Here is a 26018-nt window from a genome sequence, read left to right as displayed (position 1 = left end):
ATATACTATATACTTCTCTCAAGACGAATTCCATTGGGGTATTATTCGCGTCAAGCTTGCTTTGTCGTCAACGTGACTAACATCGTCAATTCTAGAGGTGCTATTTTTTGTTAAAATAATCAAAAGTAATTTCAAATAACAATGGAATTTTGCAGAGTGGGCGTAGTCTAATGAAAAGTATTATTGTTTTTGATGGATTGGTTTAATGACGTATGCGTACTGGGCTTTTTCATACGTAACTTTCTTTAAGCATATCATTAGGCCATGTTCCTTTCCTTTAGCCATATTATACCCTGCAAATTTCTATGGTTACCATAGGCTTATAATATGATTAGCATAGTCTTTCCATACGAATGCCATGCAAATCCTTATGTCTTGCCTGTAAGCAAATTATGTCGTGCCATATTTAAGTCATACAAATTTCTATGATTGTCATAAGATTATGGTGTATTGCCATATAAATTTGAATGGTAACAATAGGTTACAATAAATTACGATAGATGAGTTTATGCCAAATTTTCCTAACGATTATTTGTTTTCCTTTTCTTTACCCTTACTTAAATTTCAATGTGGAACCCTAATTTTGTTTTTATACTGATAAAGAGTCTTAAAATATTTTTTAAAGGTGGTGAAGACGTTACATTTTGTAAAATTGTTTAAAACATTTATTGTAAGTAAGCATCATGGTTTCCAGGTGTACTCATTGGAGGCAAGAAACCATGGGGACAGTGGTTGGATTGATAAAATAGATTACAACAACTTGGCGGATGACGTTGCATGCTTCATGGACTCTATGGGAATTCCAACAGCCATTCTCATTGGTCACAGTATGGGTGGTTTAACTGCAATGAACTTCGCATTCAGGCATGTGAGTAGAGGAGCTTAACAGTTTTTTTCGGAACTCTTTCGCCAAAGGGAAATAGCTACAGTTTAAATGCCTTAAGGCAAGACCATAATTATAAACAATCTTTTTGAGTAAGGAATTATCAGGATTTTAGGACGAATAAAGTACTTAAATCGCCAATTTGACGACATTTTCCCATCTGGAGGAAAATTATCGAAATCAATGAAAGAGCTGTTGTGACTCAGGGGATCGAGCCTCCCCATAAAGTGACCGGGAATCAAATACCGCGGCGATGGTTGGTCAAAACGAATTCCGTTTCCGGCTCGCATCAACCACAGTGCTGACATAAAATATGCTCAGTGTAGAAGAATCATGGGTTAGAATCCCATTGCCGTCATCCTAACAGCGGAAAGGTTTCGTATTTTTTCTCTCTGTGTAACGCTAATGCAGGTTGATTCCATCAAAAAGACCTCCACGATGTCAAATTTTTCCCTATACTTAATCCAGGAGTTCCCTTGTCTTCTGGATTGGGTGCAAAATGACAAGGCTGCGTAGCTGAACATTAGTAGTAGTAAACTCAAAATTGGGTCGGCTGCTCAACAACGAACGGTTTTCCTTACACTTATATAATATACCACATGATAAAAGAAAGTTTTAATCATTAGAATCCATAAAAAATTGCAGAAGTTTTCAAACAAATTAGATAGAACAGATTACAGAATTTTATCTAACAAAAGCTGTAGATTTTACTTATAATCTAATAGATATCGTAGATTTTAAGAAGAATCAAAGAAAAATTCTCGATTTCACCTAGAATTTAAACTACGTCGTTAATTTTACTTAAAATTCAAAAACAGTTCTGGAATTTATGAACAGTTCAACATAATTTGTAGAATCTAGAAACAATTTCTCAATAATTTTTGATGTGTGAAAGAAATAACCTGTGGAAATCGAAAATTGACATTTTTTTTTCGTTCAAAAGTCAACCATCTTTCTAATGGATGGTTGACTGAATGTAATAATAATAGAATAACAAGTTTCATAAAACCGTATAATTACAGTATTTTAAGTCGAAATATCATTTGTTTTTTTAGCCCCATAGACTCCATTCTATTATCATAGAGGATATGTCACTTAACAGTTCCCCGGCGATTGATAAATGGTGCAAAGATTACATAATCATGCTGAGGAAAGTGCTGCACTTAATTCCTCCGGAAAAAGAACTACCGGAAGCCAAGATCATCGCTGCCGTTTATCTTGACAACCGACCACTAGAAGGAAAACCATCGGAAGCCAAGAAAATCGCTTCCGATTATCTTGACCACCGACCAGTAGTAAAAGTATTTATAATGTAACATCTAAACAACTAAATATTGAAATGGTATATTTTCGATAAAATTATTTTACGAACATCCTTCGTAAAGTATTATTGATAATAAATTAATTTTAACAGTAAAAAAAAATGTATAGTAAAAAAGTGATTACAGTTATCAACATTTTAATTCCGATTAAAATTTAAATAAAATCTGGGAGAGAAGTTTTTTGAGGTAGTATAATATACAATTGTCTCACAAACAAGCATAAAATAAGTTTTCTATTCATGATGTATTATCATCAATGCATATCTATATTATATAAAACGCTAATACGTACGTATGTATGTATCAATAAAACCAATGATATTTCTTTTCTCGCGCTGGCAACAGTTTTCATTTTTAATTGATTGGATTCGGCGCTCAAGAGCACGTAGTGAGCAACCAGATAACAATAACCAGAGTGAGCATTATCAGGTTGTTCAATTCAGATTCATGCACTAAAAACATGACAATATTTAATTTAAACTCAATTAGGAATTAATTAATTAATTGAAGTGAGAATGCTTTAAAAGGCCGCTGTTGAATTGATATTTTTCTACTGGGAGCTACCTAAACGTCTAAAAAACGTTTAAGTGTTTGTATTGAATGCATTGAATTTTTTTATATTTCGCGTTTATTTATGCATTGAATTTTCACGCTTTAAAATGCAGAATATTAGTGAAGCAATATTTGATAATTTATTTTGCTAATATGTTTCTTATTTAGCTAATGTTTTGATTTTTTCACCATGTACAATCTAAATAGCTAATATACTTTTTTAAAAGCCAATAAGAACATTGGTAGAATTCTTCTACATAAGTACAATACTATGTCTTTGATGATAAAATACTATGTCTTTGATGATAATATATTATGTCTTTGTGCTAGAACATTGTGTTCATTGGCGAGCGAGCGCAGCGAGCCATGGTTCACGGCGTGAACCACATAGGATTGCGTAGCAATTCTCGGTGGTTGGCGAGCGTTAGCGAGCAGGGGGCGGAGCCTCCTAGTTTTAATTAATTCATCTCATTTTTGTAAAGAGGACCGAATACCGTAGCTTAAAAGTAGTTTCAGAAATGCTACTAATGAGTCATAATTTGACTCTCTGAAATGGCCTAAAGCAAGTTTTCTTCAAAATTTCAACTCGTTTGAAAGTTATTGCTAATTAAAGCGTCCCCTCCCCCGCGATTCTCATTCCTTTTTTTTTAAGCTTTAAATAGAAATTCTGTTGTAAAAAAATATTATTTCATGCACACGTGCTTGACTTAGCATCGACATGAACAAAAAAAATTAATAAGTAAAATAAAAAATCAGAGATAGAGATTAAATGTTTCTTGATATAAATCTTAACATTTTCATTGAAATTTTTAAAAATATAGAAAATTTCGAAACATATAAAACTATTTCCAATTTGAACTGTTTGATTTAAATTACTTCTCATTTATTATCATTTCACACATTCTATATTTCGAAGTTTAATTTTTTTTTTCAAGTTTTGTTAATTATTTTATTACAATATAGTTAAAAAAATTTCTTTGATTAAATTACAATGATTTATGTAAGCAAAATTAACTTTTTTTGAGAAAATTTTGTCTTTTAACAAGGGAAAAAAAACTGGTGATTGAGGAGAATCACGAAGCTGAAAGAGCAAGAGCGGAACCACCTTGTCATTCAAATTTTTGTTTTGAAGGACAGAGTCATTTCAGTCCTTTAAAGTAGAAGGAAAGTTTCGAGAAAAATACTTTTGTTTTTTGCGCTTGCCTCCCAATGAGGTAGACCGGGTTCGAATCCCAGCGATGGCTGGTCGACACGAATTCTGCATCCGGCTTGCACTGACCACAGTGATGACGTAACATACCCTCAGAGTTAGACGAACCATGGGTTAGATTCCTCTTGCCGTCAGGCTAACAGTGGGAGGTTTTCGTGATTTTACTCTCCATGTAACGCAAATGCGGGTTAGTTCCATCAAAAAGGCAAATTTTTCCCAATACTTGATCCAGGAGTTTCCTTGTCTTCTGGATTGGGTTTAAAATGACAAGGCTACTGAGATGAACATTAGTATTCGTAAACCCAAAAACATTGAGTCGGCTGTTCAATAACTGTTATAAAATAAATATATAAATATATATATAAAATGTTATTTTTCAGACAGAGGAGAGCACCTATAATAACGCTCTCCAACCCGTAAAGTGGGTCGGCCGAGATCTCGCCCTCAGAGTGAACTCCAGTGGAGATGGATTTGAGTGGAAGACTAATTTAGATGTCTTGCAGAATTTAATGGAGAGTGGAGAATTCACACCCTGTAGCATACAAGGGATTGAAAAAGAAATGACATATGAAGGTCCCGTCTTAATGATCTATGGCACATCTTCACCGGTTAACGTGTAAGATCACCTTTTTTTCTTCACCACAGTTGTGCTTACTCACAAGAAAAATTCGTATATGCATACATGCATTCATATATGCACATATGCCTACGTATATGCATTGGTATATGCATGCGTATGGATGGTGGACTGAAGCAATAACAAGCTTCCCAAAATTGGAAGAAATTTAGAAAGCTTCCGGCATGTCCCTCCCATTATCTCAGGCGATGTGTAAGCAGGCTTAATATTCATTATTGTGACTTGTGTTTAATTTTAACATTCATAAGAGTTTTCAGTCATTTATAAATTCTAACAGATCGTAAGCCTAAAACAAATTTAACAAAAGTAATATCACAACAAGTGTAAGGTTCGCCAAGTTTTGAGTGTTATCCCTTATTTGGCTATATTTGTGAAAAATAGCGCCGTTCATTTAGTTGTTGGGAATCATCATAGAAATCTTGCGGAGTCTTCCGAATTCATTTGTTGTTTGTTTCGTTGAAAGTTAAATTGAAAAAATGCGTTATATTAAAAACACTACAATAATAAAATTGGCAGGCATGTTTTTTCAAGCTTAGGTTTAAAACTCAGTCGGAAATAGTAACCCGAAGTCTTACGGCAAATTTCGACCCACAGCGCCATCTGCGCTAAACTTTATACGATCAATCATCCATATCCAAGTGAGGACAAAAATTTTAAACCTTGGGAACAAAAGAAGACAGAAGAATGAAACAAATTACGGCATGTCTATTATGAAGTTGTAAAATTTTTGGCAGAAATTTCGAGATTTAGTTACAAAAGATGGCACTCCATGCTGAGTTCGCGAAATGAATATAAGTGCGGAAAAGTTGCAATATAACCAGGGATATTCCAGTACCAGAATACACACGTTTTTTAATTGAATACAGATTTTAAAAATCTTAATCCGGCACGTGACCTCTTTTTACGTTTCGACACCAGAACTGATCGCTTTGATCATCGATGACTTGAAGTGACATTCTGATGTCAATTATTAGATTTCTTTATGAAATGTTTACAGCTTTCACAATAAACATACGGTTTGTTTCATTCCTCTATTGTACATTATGACCATGATTTTAAAATCAGTCAGTTCACCGCTAAACACGCTGCATTTTTTTTAAGAGCGGTATTTTTACATTTATTACAATTTCACAAGGACGTTTTACGATTCAAAAATGCTTAAGAAATTTTCACATTGATTTTGAGAAGACATTTAGCGAGCAGCACTACACTGTGAAAAATCGGTAAATATTTATCCAGTATTTGGTGCAAAGTTTCTCGTTCTCCCAAAGTTTCGTTAAATGAAAGATTATTTTATTTTAAAGTATGATTGAGAAATACTTTCATGGTGCAACTGATTGCACCGAAATTTGGTAAAAGACACAAAAATTTGACGGCGAGGGTGAACTGAACAATATTTGTTTATGACGTCATGTTTTCTTTACAACTCGGTCTAAGATGTACCGGGACGAATCATGCATGGTTTTAAGTTGCCTTTTGAAATTTGGTAGGGGATGTAAAAGATTAGAGATATGTCATAAAATGACCTACTTCCGGTACATAGCAACCTTGGCCCGCATTTGCGCACTTTAAAAATACCTAATAATGATGCAACTTTCCTCTGCTTTTATAAAAAGAAAAAATTAAGGAACGAAAATATGTGTTTTGTTTTTTCAAAGCACCTACTTTTGGTGCAACCTCCAACTGATATTTGGAGATAGTGAAAGTACCAAAACATGGTAAAATTGGGCTCCATTTTATGTAACCAGCAAGTGAATACCAAAGTGGATCGGAATTCTTAACAGCGTTGCCCTTCATTGACAAGCTTCCTCCCTATGAGAGCGCATCCTACCAAAGCATTTGCAGGTGGGGCAGAAGCAGCTGTCGGGTGTGAAATTTCTCAAAATTTAGAAATGACACCAGACTCGTTATTTTGAAAACTATCAGTGTATATCAGATCATAGTCTTTAACATTGAAAAACATCTGTGTAGAGAATACTGGGCAAGTAAGTGTGTATTGAGTCCTTTAAATTAAAAAATAATACTGTGATGAATACTGGGAAAGCGAAAAGTAAGTGGGCTTACGGTTTTTCATAGCCACTGCGTAACCAATATCCCCCACCAATAATCAATATACCCCCGTATCGGAGATCAGCAGGACCCAGGGATTTGTGTTTGTGTATTGTGTTTAGCACCCTTTGGGAAAAACATACAGGCCATCGTACATTAATATAACAAAATAAACAGATACAAACACAGGACATATCACATAGTCACATTACAAGAAATTTTTTTCATATTTATTTACTTATTTTATTAACATTTAGCACCCCACGGACAACAGCTAGTGTTACCGGGCACAACTGTCTGCTTGTATAGAGCAGGCCAGCTGCAGGGCAGGTGTGTCTATTGTTTAGGCTATGTCATTCATTGTTTTTAATTTGTTTATTATTCTGTAGGGAGTCCCCAATGGCTTCATAAAGTTCTCCTTTTAGTGTTTTTAAATGGTATTGCGCAGTTTACTCGCAGTCGTATAGATAGTGTTCTGGCGTGCCTTCTGTCTGACTTGAACACGTGCACTTGTTTATTGATTCTATTTAAGTGTTCTGGGAAAAACTCATGCCCGGTCAAAATTTAAGTAACATCCGGGTCGCAGATTAATCTGTTAACTTTAACTCGTTTGAAGTAGTGTTTGGTGGTTGATCTGTTTGTAGTTGTGTTCCAAATATCTTGCCAGAGTTTTATGGCTGTATCTTTAATTTGTTTTTTTAATTAAGGATGGTGGATAAGGTACATTTACCCTGTTCCCATTGCCTGTTGTTGCTAGAGCACTGGGCCCATGTCCAAGGAATCGTGGGTTCGATCCCTGCCTGCCGAAGACTCCCCGTGTAGTAAATGGTGATTGATGCACGTTAAATCTGTCGAGTTACAAAGTACTCCATGTTTCCATTACAAATCATACCTCTGGGGATACTAATCCAGAAGTTTCCTTGTCTTCTGGATTGGTTCGAAATAACAAGCTACGGAGTTGCACATTCATAGCCGTAAACCCAGCATTGGGCCGGCTGTTCAACGACTGTTATAAAATATGAAAAATAAAATATGAAAAATACATCAATGTTTCTTAAGGTCAAGTGCCCAGTAAGGCCCAGTATGCATTTAACCGGTACTCCGAAAGCTGAGCACCTGATTTATCTGACCCTCACCATTTTTGTGAGCATATTATTGTATTTTAAAAGAGCAATCTGTTTTCTCCCCCAGGCCAAGCGACAAAGAAGTGTTTCTCAATCATTTTCCAAATGCTGTCTACGAAGCAGTGGAGGATGCAGAGCACAGAGTTCATATTGGATATCCAGAAACTTTTACAAGATTAGTGTGCGAATTTATATTGAAACATCGACATTTAAAATGCAACATTTAATGTTTCCCTTAAAATTTCACCGAAAACTGAATAATTGTATTTCAAGTTGTAAAGAAATTACAATAAATATAATGTTCTCTTGCGTCTTTTTTCTTTTCAATGAAAAAATTATTATGAGTCTGTCTATGATTCCACACAATTCTTATAAAATTAGAGTGCATTTCATTTGCTCCATTTCTATAAATTTTTCCAGCAACATTTTTTTTTCTTCATAAAAATATATATATATTGGTCAATTTTACTTCCTCTAGAATTTTATGTACAGTCCGCAAAAAAAAAAGATATCACCCTGAAAAACTTTCGTTCTAANACGTAATTCTCCCTTGACCGATTACAGTATCATACAGGACTCCAGCGGACGTGATCTTCATTTGGATGATATTGGGTGATTGAAGTCTGTTTCGAATAATGTATCACAGGCCTTTAATACGCGGTTCCATTTTTATTTTATTTAAACGTGTAAACAACCGATTTATTGCAGTCAGGATTTTTGTTTAGATTTTGACGGAAGGGAAAAAAGAATGGAATGCTTATTGGTTTATGTGGCTGTAAGTTTGTCGTTTTCTGGATAGTATTTTGCATGCATTTTTCTGTCACTTTTGAAATTGTTTTATGAAATATCGTGAACATTTTATTACAGTGTATTCAGGTACTATCAATGATAACAAATTGTACATTTCAGTTAATTTTAAAATTATCTTTTGTATTTCTTCTGTATTTTTGTCTGTTCTTGTTGCTGAATGCTATTTTGAAAATATCTCGTAATTCCAAAGTCATTGGGTTGGGAAATTTAGACAGAGCACCCATTTTAGCCCCTGAAAAATAGTTTAAAGGTTTCAAATAATCCCTTCGGTAGAAATGGAGAAGTTAACTTTTTTCGTTTATGTGTAATATTAACCATAGTTATTAATAAAATTATTCACCATTCTGTTTAAAATTTTATCGAAGAATTTTTAAAATTTGCTCCTTAATGTTTCATTTTTGTTCCTTCCAAATTTAGTCATCTACGTGAATGACATGTTTCTTGGCTCTACGCCACCAAATTCGCAATTCTAAAGTTATCTGTAACCACATCTTTTGTTCATATTTGTGCTTTTAAAACGTGTTTTTCTTTGGGGAGGGGGGGAATGAGGTGCAATTTGTTTTCAAATACTTACGGAATCCTAAGATGAAAAAAATAAGAAATGAAATAATTTAAATCAAAATTTCTTCTTATGGGTTGGCATGAAAAAGTAATAAATGAAATATGACATGTCACTTACAAGAATATAGTTGATATAATCTATTCTAATTTTCCAGGAATGCTTGTTTTATATCCTAAAATGTGTTGCAAGAATTTCTTATCAAATTCATTATTACTTTCCTTAAGAAAAAATAAGTCAATAAAAAAAATAAAAAATAAAAGAAATTCTCCCAACACATTTTAAGAAAAACTTTACATAAAATGAACGTTCCTGGAAGATTAGCGCGAACTATATTAACTTGATTCTTATAAATTGCATGTCATGCGTTATTTCTTTTTTTTTTGTGCAAACTCATAACCGTCGTTGAACAGCAGAACCAATTTATTGGGTTTACGACTATTAACTCCGTAGCTTTGTAATTTTGAACCGAATCTAGAAGACAAGGGAACTCCTGGATCAAGTATTGGGAGAAATGTGCCTTCGTGGAGGACTTTCTGATAAAACTAGCAAGCATTGACATTACATGGTGAGGAAAACCAGGAAAACCTCCCACGTTAGCCCGATGGCTAGGGAATTCTAACCCATACCACCGAGAATATTTTTACGTCAGCACTGTAGTCTATGCAAGCTGGATGCAGAATTTGTATCGACCAGCCATGACTGGGATTCGAACTCGATTCACTTCATTGGAAAGTAAACGTTCTTATCTCTGTTTTTTAAAATTTTTGTTTTTTTAAAAAGAAAATTTTTAATTATTTTTTATATTACTTTTTAAATGAGATTAGGTTTAATGGGGAGGATCACCCAGTCCCGTGTCCGCACACTCCTTTCGCCGATCTTGAACATGTTCAAATATTACTTGCAGTTTCATTTATTATTTTCTTTCTGTAAACTTTATTCCCTTGTAAACTCTTTTTTATAATCTAATCAGATTGCTTAATCTATTTACCAGAAGGTAACGTTTTTCTTTCTTATTCTACTGTAAACAAGTCGTAAATTGTAAAAAAAAAGAAGAAAACTACCGATTTTACTTAATTAGTTTTTTAACGTTTGTAGGAAACTTATACTTATTGTGTTTTGGAGGATTCAATCTTGTCAATAGTGATGAACTTGGTGTGCTATACCGCTGATACTAAAATTCGTTTATAAATTTTAATTATTCCGTTAGGCAGAAATGTTCGGAAAATGATTTTCTCGCATGACTTTAGCATTAGCCTTTGTTACAAATAAAACTGTAGACTGTTCTGTTTCAACTTATACTGCACATTCAATTATTTTTTACTAGCTCAAAGATCACAAAGCTATCTGAAACCCCGTGTTTGCTTTGTTTATGTTTGTGTTTTTAAAACGCGTTTCTAAAGAGTAAAACAATTTTAAATCAATGGTAATTTAAATAAATAAAAATAATAAACTAAAAATTAAAATCAATAGATAAAATTTCTTTTTCGTGCAAATCCATAAAAAGTTTGATATTAAAATTATATTTGATTTTAAAATTATATTATACGATTATATTATAAAATTATATTATAATATTCTTCCGAATTTAAAAATAAATTAATATCCATAACTTTCAAAATTAAAAATAATTAAATAAATAACAACAATTTTGCAAAAACATTAAAGAACATAAGAATATTATTCAATAAAATTTTAGGTTACTTTGAATTTTCGATTTCCTAGAAATGTACTTTTAAATCGTTACTTTTTTTGTTTAGTACTTGTACTTTTACTTGTACTTTTTACTCGTTACTTTTTAAAATAAGAACTTTTTACTTTTTACTCGTTACTTTTTTTAAAAATACTTGTACTTTTACTCGTTACTTTTTAAAAGTAACGTTGCCATATATGATTTCCACTGACTGCAAATTTTTTGAAAGTGATTGCAAAAGTGAGATAAATCTAGATGTTTCAAGCTACGAAAAAATTTTTAGTTTAAAGAAAATATGTATGGTTGCAAAAAAATACCTTTAGAATAATTTCGTAATTCTCAAATGAAAACTAAATTGATGTATTTTGTAGTAGTTTTGAAAAATCTAAGCAACTACTCGTTTATTTTTCCTAGGTTGTGGGAACCCTATCTTACCTAGTTAGTTAGAACTCTATCTTACCTAAACATCTTAAAATTATCGTTATTAACCCACTGACGGTTCTGCACGTAAAAAGTCGCATTTTAAGATGCAGTCTTCTCTGCATAGCAAAACCGGTTTTCCCATGTTAATAGATAGGGGAACTGTGTGTAGGGGAGAAACATTCTCCCAATTTTGCCCATTTCCTTAACCGCCAGTGGGTTAAAACAGTATCTCGTGAATTAAGCTTTTACCAGTTTCTAAAACACACGTATCTCCATAACTTTTGATCACTTCCATGAAGCTTGTTTTTTTATTCTAATTCTGTGTAAAAAAATTTTAAAAATTATTTAATATTTTTTTAATGATTAATATAAATTAACTTTAAAGGCGTAAAAATTTTCACACTATTTTATTCTACCTACTTTTAAATGACAAAAATCTAAAATTGAAGGCAATCCTTGACAATGCTCTAAAAAAATCAAAATTTAGAAAAAAAAAAATATTTCGTTGATGATGGCAAAATACGCAAAAATTGAAGTTAACAGTAAATGGTTCAATTTTCCAAAGCTCTGCATCCTATTTTCTAGATGACAGTCCTTATTTTGGGAATGATTCAGTTCGTTAGAAAAAAAAATGTTCATTCAGCGAAAATGTGTTTTTGTGTCATAACTTCAAATATCGCCAGCTCTAAAAAATTTGTACATTTAATGCCCTAGAATTGAGAAGTTTGCACGTTAAAATTTTACCATCCATTAAAAAGTTATTAAGGTTTTTCTTTTATTTTGTGGGTTGTACAAGATTCGACAAAAGTTAAACGTCTTTCAGCACTTGGGCAATTTTGATGCAAAAACCACCTATTCTGGAATAAATGAAAAATTAATTACATGTTGCAAATATTGGGTGGCAATATGTGTAACCCTCTGCCTCTCGATCAATATATTGAAATACATCTGGCACAATTTTATCACTTCTAAATGTTTCTCGAGTAAGAATCGTAAAAATTTATAATTTTTTATGTCATAATTAAAATGAACTAAAAACAGTTCATTAAATTTAATTCATAACTTTTTTTTAACAATATTTCATTTTATTTTTAAATTTACTTTCTTCTTAGTTACCAAATAGTAAAAATCTAAATTTTGATAAATTTTAATAAAATAGTAGTAATAAAATAGTAGTAATAAAAATAAATTTTGTTATTCTCGGGGACTCAGGAAGATAATCAAACAAAGTGAGAAGTAATAGGGTCATAACCATTCGATGATGGAAATAGTTTAAGAAGCAGGTGAAACACAATCAGTTTCAAATTAGTTTCAGCTATGGAAGGGTAAGAATCATTGTATTTTTAGTTCATTCCTTAGCTTAAATAAATTTGTACTGTCATTATCATTCATATTTTTATGAACAAAAGTTTTACAACACAATTTATTAATGGAGATTACATCTAATTGATGATTTGATTATTTTACATTGCATTGATTTTGATTTAATTAAAGATATTTATCCGAAAGAAATTAATTCATTCTATAATGACTCATTCAGATGTTAAAACGATCCATTTCTTGAATTTTGAAATTAATCTTCATTATGAAAAAATTTTAATAGGATTATATGATAAAAGAAGAGATTTTAAGTTTAATGTTATTAGTCTAACACATTTTAATTCCAATGTATACTTAAAATTTAAAAAAAAATATTTTGATTAGTCAAATTCTTAGGTTTACATTTATTTGTATTGATAACACGGATTTTCTTGCAGCTATTAAGAATTTTATAATTGGGTACATGCACTTCAAAAAGAATATCATGGATACCCACACATGTGACCTATGACGCCAGCACCAACAGATCGCTTATAAGCAAAATGGAGTGTGCAAGTTGATCTAAGTTTATCTACATAAGTTAGAATGTTAAGTAACGTGAAATTAATTAAATACAAAAGCGTATCGCACATCGAATTTGTTGAAATATGATTCTTTCTCGTATTTTACTTAACTTAGATTAATTATTTTTTTTATGTATTTTATTGCAACGGTTATATTTTTTTTGTTTTGTGTACCTGGTAATTTCGATGCGTAATTAGTTTGTTTACGTTCTACCAGGCTTCGTGCCTGGCTATGTGTAAAATAAGAACTGCTTGTGGAAAAATCTTCTGTAACTTAAGAGAATTAATACTTAACGGGCTTGGCTTACTCAAAAAAGAATGGAAAGAACAGATGCTATCATAAGCAAATGCCACGTTTCAACAGCCCATCAGGATAGGGATACCTAAACTACGTCACACGCAGGTATCCCATTACTTTGGACAATAATAATTTTCCTTTTAATTATTGTAACTATTCGCGATCGCTACGCTAGAGTACGCCCTCTAGAGGGAGCCTGAAAATATCGGGCATTAGTTCCAGCATAACCATTGGCAATAACGGACGCCATTTTCTTAGCAGCAAACAAGAAGCAAAATTTCCTTTAGGAAAAGGTAGAAGAACTTGAAAAAACTAACCAGAGCATGCAAAACATTGAAGCAGAACACGCCAAGCATTTGAAGAACAATTTCTCAATAATTTTTACCTTTCTATTACCAACAACATAACTTCTGATTTCATGATCGCTTGCTGTTACAGATGTGTGTATTACGGTAAAATAATTTTTTCTGTCTTCAATTCATAACAAATTTAAGTGAAGTCAACATTGCTTTCGTCATTCCAATGAATAAATGTGAATTCAGAACGTACAGAACTGTAATAGTTATAGAATATATTCTTCCTCTTTATAGAATAGTATATATTTCTGTATCTATATAATTCCGAAAACAACAATAAAGAATCATCAAATTACTTGAAATAGTATCATTTGTGCTGATTATTAATACATTTTTATCGTTTTCTTGGTAAGTATTTTTTAGTTTTGAAAGAATAATTTCAACTAGAATTCAGCTATTCTGTTTTTAAGCTACATATTAATATTCATATCGAGATTTTACAATTATAAAATTTTGATGTGTGGTATGTTATCTAAAAGTAATGAAGGGATAATCTGCGCATATATTATTTGAAAAAAAAAATTCAAACGAGGAACATTTAATTTGGAATTTTGCGGATTTATAAAATAAGTGAGTGTTATGATTTTTATAATAAAAAATTTGCTTGTAAATAATTCTTTATATTATTTAATGATCGTTCTCTACAGAATGGTTTTTTACGTCTGATTAAGAACTATAAGAATAAAAAAAAAGAAACAATATGAAAGTTTTTATTTTAATATGAAGAATTTTTGAAATCTTTTTTTATAATAGGAATTCTTTGTATTACGTTTCTTAGTTCATAGTTTTTTGATAAAAATTGTGGTCAAAATACTTTTTTTGAAAAATTAAATGGTATAACATTATGTGTTTATGTATACTTCTTGTTGAATAATACTCCATACTTATGTATACTTCTTGTTCAAATGTTTGAAGTAATAAGATTCAGAAAAGTATGGAATAAAAATTCGGTACTTACGTATTAACGCCACCGCAGCTACAGATTTGGCGGTTTTTAAGTGCCGCCAATCTACACTTAAAATATTTGCGACATATCATCAAATAAAACATTTTATTTAAAATCAAAGTAGTCAACCCGATTTCGGTGGAAAATGGGCAGATATAGAGTTTAGTAAAGATTCAGAACAATCATATCGCCATATGAACTCAGATGAATAAGATTCCAAATAAAATAACATTTCCAAAACGTACGTCTACCAAGATAAAGTTTCATGTCGTGGGAATTGGTACATTTTCGTTTTTTCGGTAAAATATTTCCCTCCTAAAAAAATACAATTGCATCTTGTTTTGTTTTTGGCAAATCCCAAAGACGAATTTTTGTGGCACTAAAAACGGCGACAAAAAAGAATTGTTTTTTTTTTTGTTTTTGTTTCGTCAGCATTCTTTATTTTACGTTTCTTAGTTNAATTATTGTTTTTTTGCTTTTGTTTCGTCAGCATTCTTTCAACGCCCTCTATAGTTCGTTGCGATCGCGAATTTCAAGTAATTTGAAGAATTCTTTAGTGTTGTTTTCGGAATTATATAGATACAGAAATATTTACTATTCTATAAAGAAGAAGAATATTCTATAACTACTACTGTTCTGTACGTTCTGAATTCACATTTATTCATTGAAATGAAGAAAGCAATGTTGATTTCACTTAAATTTGTAATGAATTGAAGACAGAAAAAATTATTTTACCGTAATACACACATCTGTAACAGAGGGTGATCATGAAATCCGAAATTATGCTGTTGGTAAAAATTATTGAGAAATTGTTCTTCAAATGCTTGGCGTGTTCTAATTCAATGTTTGGCATGTTCTGGTTAGTTTTTTCAAGTTCTTCTACCCTTTCCTTAGGGAAATTTTGCTTCGCTAGAGGGCGTACTCAAGCGTTGCGATCACGAATTATAAAATATTGATAAGCAATTACCTGATCGTTGAGATGCAGCTTCCTCTACAAATCCTCAACAACCTCTACAAATACTGTTCCATAACGTGGAGAACATGAAACACGGTTAGGAATAGGGTGAATAGGTAAATATCTTTAAATTAGGGATGAAAAAATATACATAAAGCAATATCTTTATGACTCATATCAATTTTATGCTGATGNGATTATTAATACATTTTTATCGTTTTCTTGGTAAGTATTTTTTAATTTTGAAAGAATAATTTCAACTAGAGTTCAGCTATTCTGTTTTTAAGCTACATATTAAAATTCATATCGAGGTCTTACAATTATAAAATTTTGATGTGTGGTATCTAAAAGTAATGAAGGGATAATCTGTGCATATATTATTTGAAAAAAAAATTTCAAGCGAGAAACATTTAATTTGGAATTCTGCGGATTTATAAAATAGGTGAATGTTATGATTTTTATAATAAAAAATTTGCTTGTAAATAATTCTTTATATTATTTAATGATAGTTCTCAACAGAATGGTTTTTTACGTCTGATTAAGAACTATAAGAATAAAAAAAAGAAACAATATGAAAGTTTTTATTTTAATATGAAGAATTTTTAAAATCTTTTTTTATTTAATAAGAATTCTTTATATTACGTTTCTAAGTTCATAGTTTTTTGATAAAAATTGTGGTCAAAATACTTTTTTTGAAAAATTAAATGGTATAACATTATGTGTTTATGTCTACTTCTTGTTGAAGAATACTTCATACTTATGTATACTTCTTGTTCTAATGTTTGAAGTAATAAGACTCAGAAAAGTATGGAATAAAAATTCGGTACTTACGTATTAACGCCACCGCAGCTACAGATTTGGCGGTTTTTAAGTGCCGCCAATTTGCGACAAATCATCAAATAAAACACTTCGTTTAAAATCAAAGTAGTCAATCGGATTTCGGTGGAAAATGGGCAGATATAGAGTTTAGTAAAGATTCAAAACAATCATATCGCCATATGAAGTCTGATGAATAAGATTCCAAATGAAATAACATTTCCAAAACGTACGTCTACCAAGATAAAGTTTCATGTCGTGGGAATTGGTACATTTTCGTTTTCTCGGTAAAATATTTCACTCCTGAAAAATTGAAATTGCATCTTGTTTTGTTTTTGGCAAATCCCAAAGACAAATTTTCGTAGCACTAAAAAACGGCGACAAAAAAGAATTGGTTTTTTTTTTTTTTTGCTTCTGTTTCGTCAGCATTCTTTATTTTACGTTTTTGAGTTTCTAAATAATGATTTTTATTAAAACTTGAAATTTTTTGATAAAAATTGTCGTCAAAAAATTTCTTTTACAAAATTAAATTTTATAAAATTATGAGGCTTATGTATACTTTTTGTTCATTTTAATTTTTGAAGTAATATGATTCTTAAAACTATGGAATGTAAAGTTTAAATAGGCCTTTCATGTTATATCATTAAATTTAGTAAAACTATTTCTCGGGCATTAGGTTTTAACTCTTATAAGAATATACATATTTTTTTCTGTTTATGTACAAATATTTATCCGATGTGTTTTGGATGTTCCTTCTCTAAAAAAAAGAGACACCATTTTGTTTTCGTTTGCATAAGAAAGAATATCAAACATTTTTCTTTTTTGAATTTAATTAGCCACAATAAAAAAGGAACGTTGCAATGCTACACGCTACATTAAAGACGTTTCTAGAGTAACTGAACAGTACTGTTCATATAGAAATCGCAGGTATTCGTCTCATACAACAACGCCCTCTATAGTTCGTTGCGATAGCGATTTTCAAGTAATTCGGAGAATTCTTTAGTGTTGTTTTCCGAATTATATAGATACAGAAATATTTACTATTCTATAAGGAAGAAGAATATTCTATAATTATTACTGTTCTGTACGTTCTAAATTCACATTTATTCATTGAAACGAAGAAAGCAATGTTGATTTCACTTAAATTTGTAATGAATTGAAGACAGAAAAAATTATTTTACCGTAATGCACACATCTGTAACAGAGGGTGATCATAAAATCCGAAATTATGCTGTTGGTAAAAATTATAGAGAAATTGTTCTTCAAATGCTTGGCGTGTTCTAATTCAATGTTTGGCATGTTCTGTTAGGGAAATTTTGCTTCTTATTTGCTGCTAAGAAAATGTCGTCCGTCATTGCCAATGGTTATGACGGAATTAATGTCCGATATTTTCAGGCTCCCGCTAGAGGGCGTACTCAAGCGTTGCGATCACGAATTATAAAATATTGATAAGCAATTACCTGATCGTTGAGATGCAGCTTCCTCTACAAATCCTCAACAACCTCTACAAATACTGTTCCATAACGTGGAGAACATGAAACACGGTTAGGAATAGGGTGAATAGGTAAATATCTTTAAATTAGGGATGAAAAAATATACATAAAGCAATATCTTTATGACTCATATCAATTTTATGCTGATGACAACCAAACCAACCAATATGAAAGTTAATGTTCGACAATGTAATTATGCTGCCAATAAAATTCAATAAAAACAATAATGGAAAACTGTGATACTATCATTAAATTTATATACCAATCGTGTTTTTCGTGCGTATAGTGTCTGTTGCGTATGTTTTGGCCTGTTTGCTTACAACGTCAACTGTAAGGTAATAATGGTAGACATCTTAAGACTTGTTACATAATAAGTGTTACGATTTATGAAGAAAATTTTGTAATTAGTTACAAAGGAAAAAAAAGAAGTTATATTTGTCAACCAGCGATATGGGTGCATTAAATAAACTTTATTTTATGTTTGTACCTATTAAAACAATTTAAAAATCTTTGGTTTTAGACCTCAACTCGCAACAGTTAAATTAGAAAACAAGCAATAAATGTTCTTCGATACATTCAAATCATTCCTAAAAAATTTTAAAAAATAAAGTAATTACAGCCCTGAAGTTGCTTCCTGATCAGTGCGTAGTATCTTTGTCCGAAAATCGCAAAACAAGAAGGCTGCAGTACCTTCAATTCCAAACTGCATCTCAATGGAGTGGACTTCTGCAGGTGGAAAGAGGATGCATACTGAATATTATTCCTGAAACAGATGCATGAGACAGAATTTATTTTCGATTTCAGAATTCGGGAAATCGAAAATAAAAAATTATCTTCCTGAAACCTATATGCCTTTTAAAACATTTAGGCGATTCGAATTTACCACATTTTGCATTTATTTTAATTTGATATCATTATATTCATTAATTTTTTTCCAGTAGTTGGAATAATTTCTATTTGTTCAATTGAGCCGTGATTGCTCAGGGGAATAGAGCTGTCGCCTTCTAATGATTTTAATCGAGTTCAAATCCTAGCGATGGCTGGTCGATACGGCTTGTATCTACCACAGTGCTGACGTAAAATATCCTCAGTTTTAAACTAATCATGAGTTAGAGTCCCCTTACCGTTACGCTAACCGTGGGAGGGTTTCGTCGTTTTCCTCTCTCTGTAACGCAAATGAGGGTTAGTTCCCTCAAAAATTCTGCCATGGTAGCAAATTTCTCCCAATACTTGATCCAGGAGTTCCCTTTTCTTCCGGACTGGGTTAAAAATTACAAGGCCGCGTATTAGTAGTCGCAAACCCAAGGAATTGGGTCGGCTGTTCAACGACAGTTATAATTATTTATTGAACTATGCGAGTTTCACAAAGTCCAGTTCAGAAAATCTGTCAGTTTATAGGCCTCTGCACTTAAGAAAAAATTATTAGGATCACTTAGGCAAGCATTTACAGTTTAATGCCATTTTTCCATCAAGAAATATCAGTGATGAGAATACAAAGCATTTTTTACCTTTCTGAGCTTGCAAAAAAAAAAAAAAAAAAAAAAAAAAAAAAAAAAAAAAAAACGCTTACAATCTACTGCCTATTGGGAGTCAGCTTGGAATTGAAGCGCTAAAAGGTTCTTATCTTGCGACATGGATTCTGTGTTTATTTTTACCATAAAGGCAACTTTATAACTCGCATTAAACTGATATGGACCTTTTAATATAATAAAAAGATCACCTTTTTCCGTTCATCTATAGATTGCCGTTCACCTATAGAATTTTTGAATTTACAAGTATTTTTTTAAAAGCAAATGACTGATAAATGTTTTATTTTACTGTCTTCAAAAGGATTGGTGTTCGCCTTGCTTACAAGATATTCTTACCTGACTCCTTAACTGAGGTTCATAAGTTCGATCATGACGAATACACAAATAAAGCCTTATCAGAAGTGAGTTTTGATTTCTCTTGTTACTGAACTGATGAGTTTAACAATTTACTGTGCAAGATTCATCACAGGATATTGTTGCCAGAACTCTTCCAGGCACCAAACTCTGGTGATGGCGATGATAACGAAGTTATGCCACTTAGAATAAGAGTATTAAAACAGTTTTTTTCGCTTTGGTGATAGTTGAGAGAGTCATGTCATATCTTCATTTGTGCCACTAAAACTGGTTAACAGTTTTTTTCGAAGCTGTTTCATCAAGGGAAGTGAAAAAGCCACAGTTTAAGTGCTTAACACTTAAGGCAAAGCAATAATTTGTAACTATATACACCATCCTGCCCTAAAGAATTAACCGGTCTTTTAAAAATGTTTTTATTAAGTGCCTTAAAATTGTAAAACTTATTATTTTTTGTGTGAAAAAATGACCAATTTGGAGAGATTTTTCCATCTAGATGAAACTTATCAAAATCGATGAATAATTGCTAAATATTGCAAATTTTTATGAGCCTTGTTAAAGCAACAATGAAGCAACTTCTAAAATATTAAAAATTAGATAAAAAAAACACTTTTCATTTTGACTGAACTTCGTAACATTTCTTCGTATTGACGTTTAGCGCCATCTTTAGAATTTGAGAGAGGACGCTGGGGTTAAAGATAGAATAGACTTCTAATCATGAATAATTCTTGCAAACTCACAGCAGTTAGGTAAATAGCATATTCTTTGCAAAATGCTATTTCATATGAGAACAGAGTCTTTCAAAAAACAGCCTTAACTCTTGTTTTCTTAGTACACAATTTCATTCTTCCTACTGAAAGGATTTCTGGTAAAAGCTGGACATTAAATTTTTCTCGTCTTGTCTCACCGGTTCAGCGTTTTACCATGCTATTTATAATTTGAATCATAATACCGATAAAATAGGCTACTATCTCAATAATGTGAAATGTGTAATTAAATATTAATTTTTTGAATAGGAATTTTTAGGAAAGAAGCTCTCTTCTTCATCGTAGTTTTTTCTCTAATTCAAAGTAATTTAATTTTAGAATAGTTATTGACACAAAATTAGCCATATTCACATGTGTTCTTTTCTGATAGCATCCTCCTGTTATATTCCTACACGGCATTACAAATACCAAGGAAACATGGGATGATTGCGGTCAGACAGTTGCCAACAAGACAACCACTAAAGTAAAAGACTCAGTAGTTTTATTTATTTCTAATGTTACTTTATGACACTGAACTGAATTCAGTTTGTATCTAATTTGATCTAAATTCACGTAATAAAGAACAATAAACATCTTAATTGATTATCGCAATTTTATATTCCGATTATATTTTTCATATTGAGAGTTCAATTTACACATATAATAAAATATTTTCATGTGCCAAAGTTGTGCAAAATTGTAATCGATTATATTTGTCGATTACAACATTGATAACAGCAACATGTTTGAACATGCATACATTATAAGTACATATATTTTATAAATGTATGTATAGTGCTCCAAAAACCAAACTTCACTGAGTAACTTTTGATTTAATGATTGGACCCTCACGGTCTACGACTCAATATTAATGGTTTGAGGGAGTGACGTAATTAATTACTGCAGACGATATTTTAAGTTACGAAATCAGACACAAAATCGTACTTTCTCTGAACATACATGCCCTTTTTTCGACGGATTTTTACCCCAAAATATAGGGGTTGGGCGTAGTCTGGGAAATATGATTGCAATATTTTGATCAGGAAAGTGGTTCAAAGTTTGGACAGCTTAATGTTGATTTTACTCCTTGCGTATTTCACCATTTCTCAAGAACTTTTTAAGCGAATTGGGTATACTATAGCCTACGTCACAGGTTGTGTTATTCCTACTAAATTTAACCCATGAACGGCATTTTCTGCGAGCCTAACTTCAAGCCACAAATAAACAAACGAAGTGTTTGATCGTTTAAATAGCTGCTCGCCAGATTTTATTGCATTATAAAGAAAAGTAATTGATCTTCCATTTTTGATTAATAATTGATTTATGTCGATAGTGGCTTTTATGTGGATAGTGGCATAGAATTTAGCATTGCGTCATGGTAAATGTTATTCCTACTAAGTGGAAGTAGTGTTTTTTTAATATTATACCCAATTGAAGAAATTTTGCACACAATAATAAAATTTATTTTTGCAGAAATAATTTTAGTAAATATTATATTATTTAATATCAGTAGAAAAGTTTTGAATTGTAAGGTGCACAATTTTTTGCATCATTCTATGGAATTTATATGGCAAAATACAAAATTATATATATCTTTATATATAATATAAGAAGAGAGTGGAATGATAACACATAGCCAATCACAGAAAACTCCTGGTTACTAACGCACAAAACAGTCAATCAAAATTGAGAACGCATGTATGTTTAAAGGAAATAATTTTTAATAATGCTGTTTCATGTCTCATCCCATCTCATGTCGATGTTGAAGGTAATGAGATTGCAGACTCCTTGGCTAAGAGCGGAACTGATCTGCCCCTACATTCTTCGGCATCTCTGACTTTCTCGGAGCTCCACTCCCGTTTTAACAGGCTTCGTGATCCTGTGGCCCCTCCAGTTCATCATTGGTATCAGTGCAACCGCCCAGGTGGCAGCCTGACCCTTCAGTGCAGCAGGCGGGATCAGACGGTTATATCAAGATTTCGAAGCGGTCACCTAAGAACTATGTTGTTCAATAATGGTTCAAGAGTTTTCCCTGTTTGCACTAAGTGTAACGACCAACAAGTTACTCCTGAACATATACTTCAATGCCTAAATATCTCTAAAGTGAACCTCTTTTCAGATCCACTTTTTGTTACAGACTTGCTCAGAGTCTCTGGAGTCATGGACTTGGTTTAGCTCCGCTAACCGTGTGGCCCAGCAACAACAACAACAATAATGCTGTTTGCAGAAATGTTACAACTAAACTTACCAGCTAAATCTTGTTGCAATTTTTATTTTGTATTAAATGTGTGAAATATATTGAACAGAGTTTACTTTAAAATACTTATATCTTTTATAAAAGATGGATCACCGTGAATATCTTTGGCGATATCAACAGCGACATGGGGCTGAACATAATTTAGCAGCACAAAATTACTGGGAAAATAATCGTAGTGCTATCAATTCGCGACAGCAGAATGTGCGGCGAAGAAACGTTGAAGAGTCAAGACGTTTATATGAAAACGAATAATATAGAAAAGAAATTGATAAAAAATTTTGTATATAAGGAGGTTTCGTAAATAATTTTTAACTTTATCATTGTTTTTCCTTACGTTTAATTGCTTTTTACTTACTTTCAAAAAACCGTTCAGCCAGAAATATAAATTAACAGTTCATACTTGTTTGAGATATTTCTTAAATAATGCATAAAAGTGCAAATCATTAGTACACAAAATGATGTGAAAAGAAAAATCGTTAAAAATATACTATGCGAAACTGGCGACTTATGTTTGGCGCCATTCCTGCTTGCATGGAACAGCGTGGTAACAGGAATAGCGGCCAAAACATAATGATATTTCAATAAAACATTGGAAAATTTCAACGAAACATCGGCCAAAATTTTATGAAATTGCAGTGAATCCAATATAAGAAAAGTTAATAAACCCAATAAAATGTATTTTGAATCGAAACAAAAATTAATGGAGCAAGCAAAGAAAGAAAAGGAAAAAAACAACTCACTTCTTCGTTAAGATTGGAAAGCCTCAGATTTAGGTGCACCAAATTCTCTAATAGCAGTTAGATACTGTCTAAATTTTTCATGAATAGAATCTGTGTACCTCCATCGCCACATAAATTCGGCGAAATACGAATCGAAAATGGCGTCTGTGGTACCAGACTGGCGATGATATTTTTTTCTAAAGTCCCTTTTTATGACTGCCCACATACCTTCGATCTTATTGACCAGAAGTAAAAGTAACCTTAAAAGCTGGTATCCAACGTAGAATTGACGGACCTCTAAAATTACATATACCATTGAACATTTAAAAATAACGCTAAAATCTAAACCAATCACGATTAAGTTAAGTTTCAACATCGCCCAGCTTGGCGATCAGCCGCGATCATAACTTGGCGAGAATCAAGGGGCACCCTCAAATATAGTCTACCCGAGTTAGGCTGAAGCCAAGCGTGTTTCGGATACAGAGATTAATCTCCGACTAATGCCCTATAGTTAAATGTCCTATGTGTTAAATAATATTGCTTCCTCGCCTTATATAAGTTTATAATATTGTTTCTATTAATATTGCTTTATCTAAGTTTGTAATGCTGATATAAGGACCTCTGAAATTTTACAATCCTATAATATTCTCTCTATGTGATGTTGGTGCAGAAAAATTGCCAGCTAATCTTAAGAAAAACAATAAGTTTCATTTATTGCGCATAAACTGCAAGTAAACAGAACCCATTAGATAAATTCAAAATGAAGATAAAACAAAGGAAAATTTCAGACTATTGCGACTTTCGATTTCCTGGATCCTTTCAATAGCATTCCCCTTTCTAAACTAAAAGATGTCCTTTTGAATTATTACTATGATTTTAAAAATATCCTTTGTTGCGACTTTGATTATTGGGAAATTCTGATTAATTTTTGTCTTTTTAATAATTATCTTTACAATGGAAAGGATATTTTTCTTCAAATTGATGGAATACCACAAGGATCTAATTATTCATCTCTCTTATCTAACTTATTTTTGCATTATTATGAAAAAAATTATACTCTTAGTATTAAATTTGCTTTTAGATATATTCATGAATTAATTATGTTTAATTTTCAAGATTATACTATATAATTAAATGATATTTACCCCGAGGAATTAATCTGGCTTCGTAATCATGATGATAATATTAATTTCAACTTTTTGGATTTGGTTATTATAAAAGATGAAAATATCTTCTTTATTTATTTATACGATAAAAGAAATGATTTTAATGTAAATAAACTAATTACTTGGAATTCTAAAGTTTCTAGGAGCATCTATTTAAATACCACTTTTAATGAAATGAATAGAATTAAAAGAATATGTAGTACTATTTATTTATCTAAAAACAAATCGATAAACTCTTTCAAAATTTGTTAAAAAACAGTGGATGCCCAACTAAAGTAATAAAATTCTATATAAAATCATTGAGTTAATCGTATATTTTTGAGGATATGTTTACTAAAAATTTTCTTTGTTAATTTATATAATTTTCCCATGTGCAAATACATTTCGGGCAAATCCGTGCGGTCAAAATTATTTACTAAAAAATTTCTTCACTAAAAAAAAAAAACTTTCCTTTGTTAAGGCGGTCCTAAAGTGGATTCTAGCCTCAAACTAGAAAACTAGATGGCGCTGAAAATCACACCCCGCCTTAGGCTAAGATCTAGTTTAGCCTTTCCCAAAAAGATTCTAACTCATAGTTGATTGGCTACCTCAAAAAGAGCTATTCTACCTTTTAACGTTTCTAGATGTAAATAAATCAATGTATCGCAATGATGTATATTGATGTAAATATGTAAAGAACGACTTCTAGTATCGTAAAACAAATAATCTTAGATTAATAAATGAAATGAATTTAACTGGAGAATTTAATTTACACTTCAGCTTAAAATGATTTTTAATAAAATATGAGCTGAAACACCATAAATTATTAGTAATTATTTATTCATGTTTGCATGAACCAGTTTGTTATTCTAAAACATTATCCTAAAACAACAATTTTTTATGCTTTATTCGACAACAAATATTCAGTTTGAAAAATGCGAGGAAGTTATCTAATATTTGCAATTTTATGTGCTTAAGAAATTAAATACATCGGAAATATGTTTCTTTCCTTTGAAATAACTTCAATGTTTTTCATAAGTGAACATTCACACTTGAATATATGTTTAAATTGATTGCTGACATTGTCTGGGCATGAATATATGGTCAAATTGATATCTCTTATTCATAATGACTAGTATAAATACATAACTCTTGTTTATGCTCAGCTGCAGCCACAGGGATCTTTTAACTTTAGAACAAACGTTTCTATTCTATAAAGTAATTGTTAAAAATAATTGCGGAATTTCTACAAACTACTGTTT

At 31.6% G+C, this 26018-nt stretch overlaps 2 protein-coding genes across 3 annotated transcripts in view; both read left to right on the top strand.

The window, feature by feature from the left end:
- The window catches only part of LOC107453891 (uncharacterized), a 38592-nt gene extending 30506 nt beyond the window's left edge, over positions 1-8086 (top strand). The window contains exons 4-7 of one of the 2 annotated variants that reach the window (XM_016070893.3): positions 695-868; positions 1939-2184; positions 4348-4583; positions 7845-8086. In XM_016070893.3, coding sequence (XP_015926379.1) covers positions 695-868; positions 1939-2184; positions 4348-4583; positions 7845-8004 — 816 coding nt within the window. In that variant the 3' untranslated portion in view covers positions 8005-8086. The remainder of the gene's footprint in view (positions 1-694; positions 869-1938; positions 2185-4347; positions 4584-7844) is intronic. The other variant, XM_071181919.1, reaches the window with a different exon arrangement.
- A 4404-nt stretch (positions 8087-12490) lies between these two features.
- LOC107453901 (sn-1-specific diacylglycerol lipase ABHD11) overlaps positions 12491-26018 on the top strand; it is a 27738-nt gene continuing 14210 nt past the window's right edge. Inside the window, exons 1-3 of the mRNA XM_016070913.3 lie at positions 12491-12587; positions 19840-19939; positions 21027-21119. Of these exons, the coding sequence (XP_015926399.2) occupies positions 12580-12587; positions 19840-19939; positions 21027-21119 (201 nt within the window). The 5' untranslated portion in view covers positions 12491-12579. The remainder of the gene's footprint in view (positions 12588-19839; positions 19940-21026; positions 21120-26018) is intronic.

The sequence above is a fragment of the Parasteatoda tepidariorum genome, chromosome 6 (genome assembly GCF_043381705.1).
Source record: "Parasteatoda tepidariorum isolate YZ-2023 chromosome 6, CAS_Ptep_4.0, whole genome shotgun sequence".
Lineage (NCBI taxonomy): Eukaryota > Metazoa > Arthropoda > Arachnida > Araneae > Theridiidae > Parasteatoda > Parasteatoda tepidariorum.
This window is presented reverse-complemented; position numbering and strand designations above follow the sequence as displayed.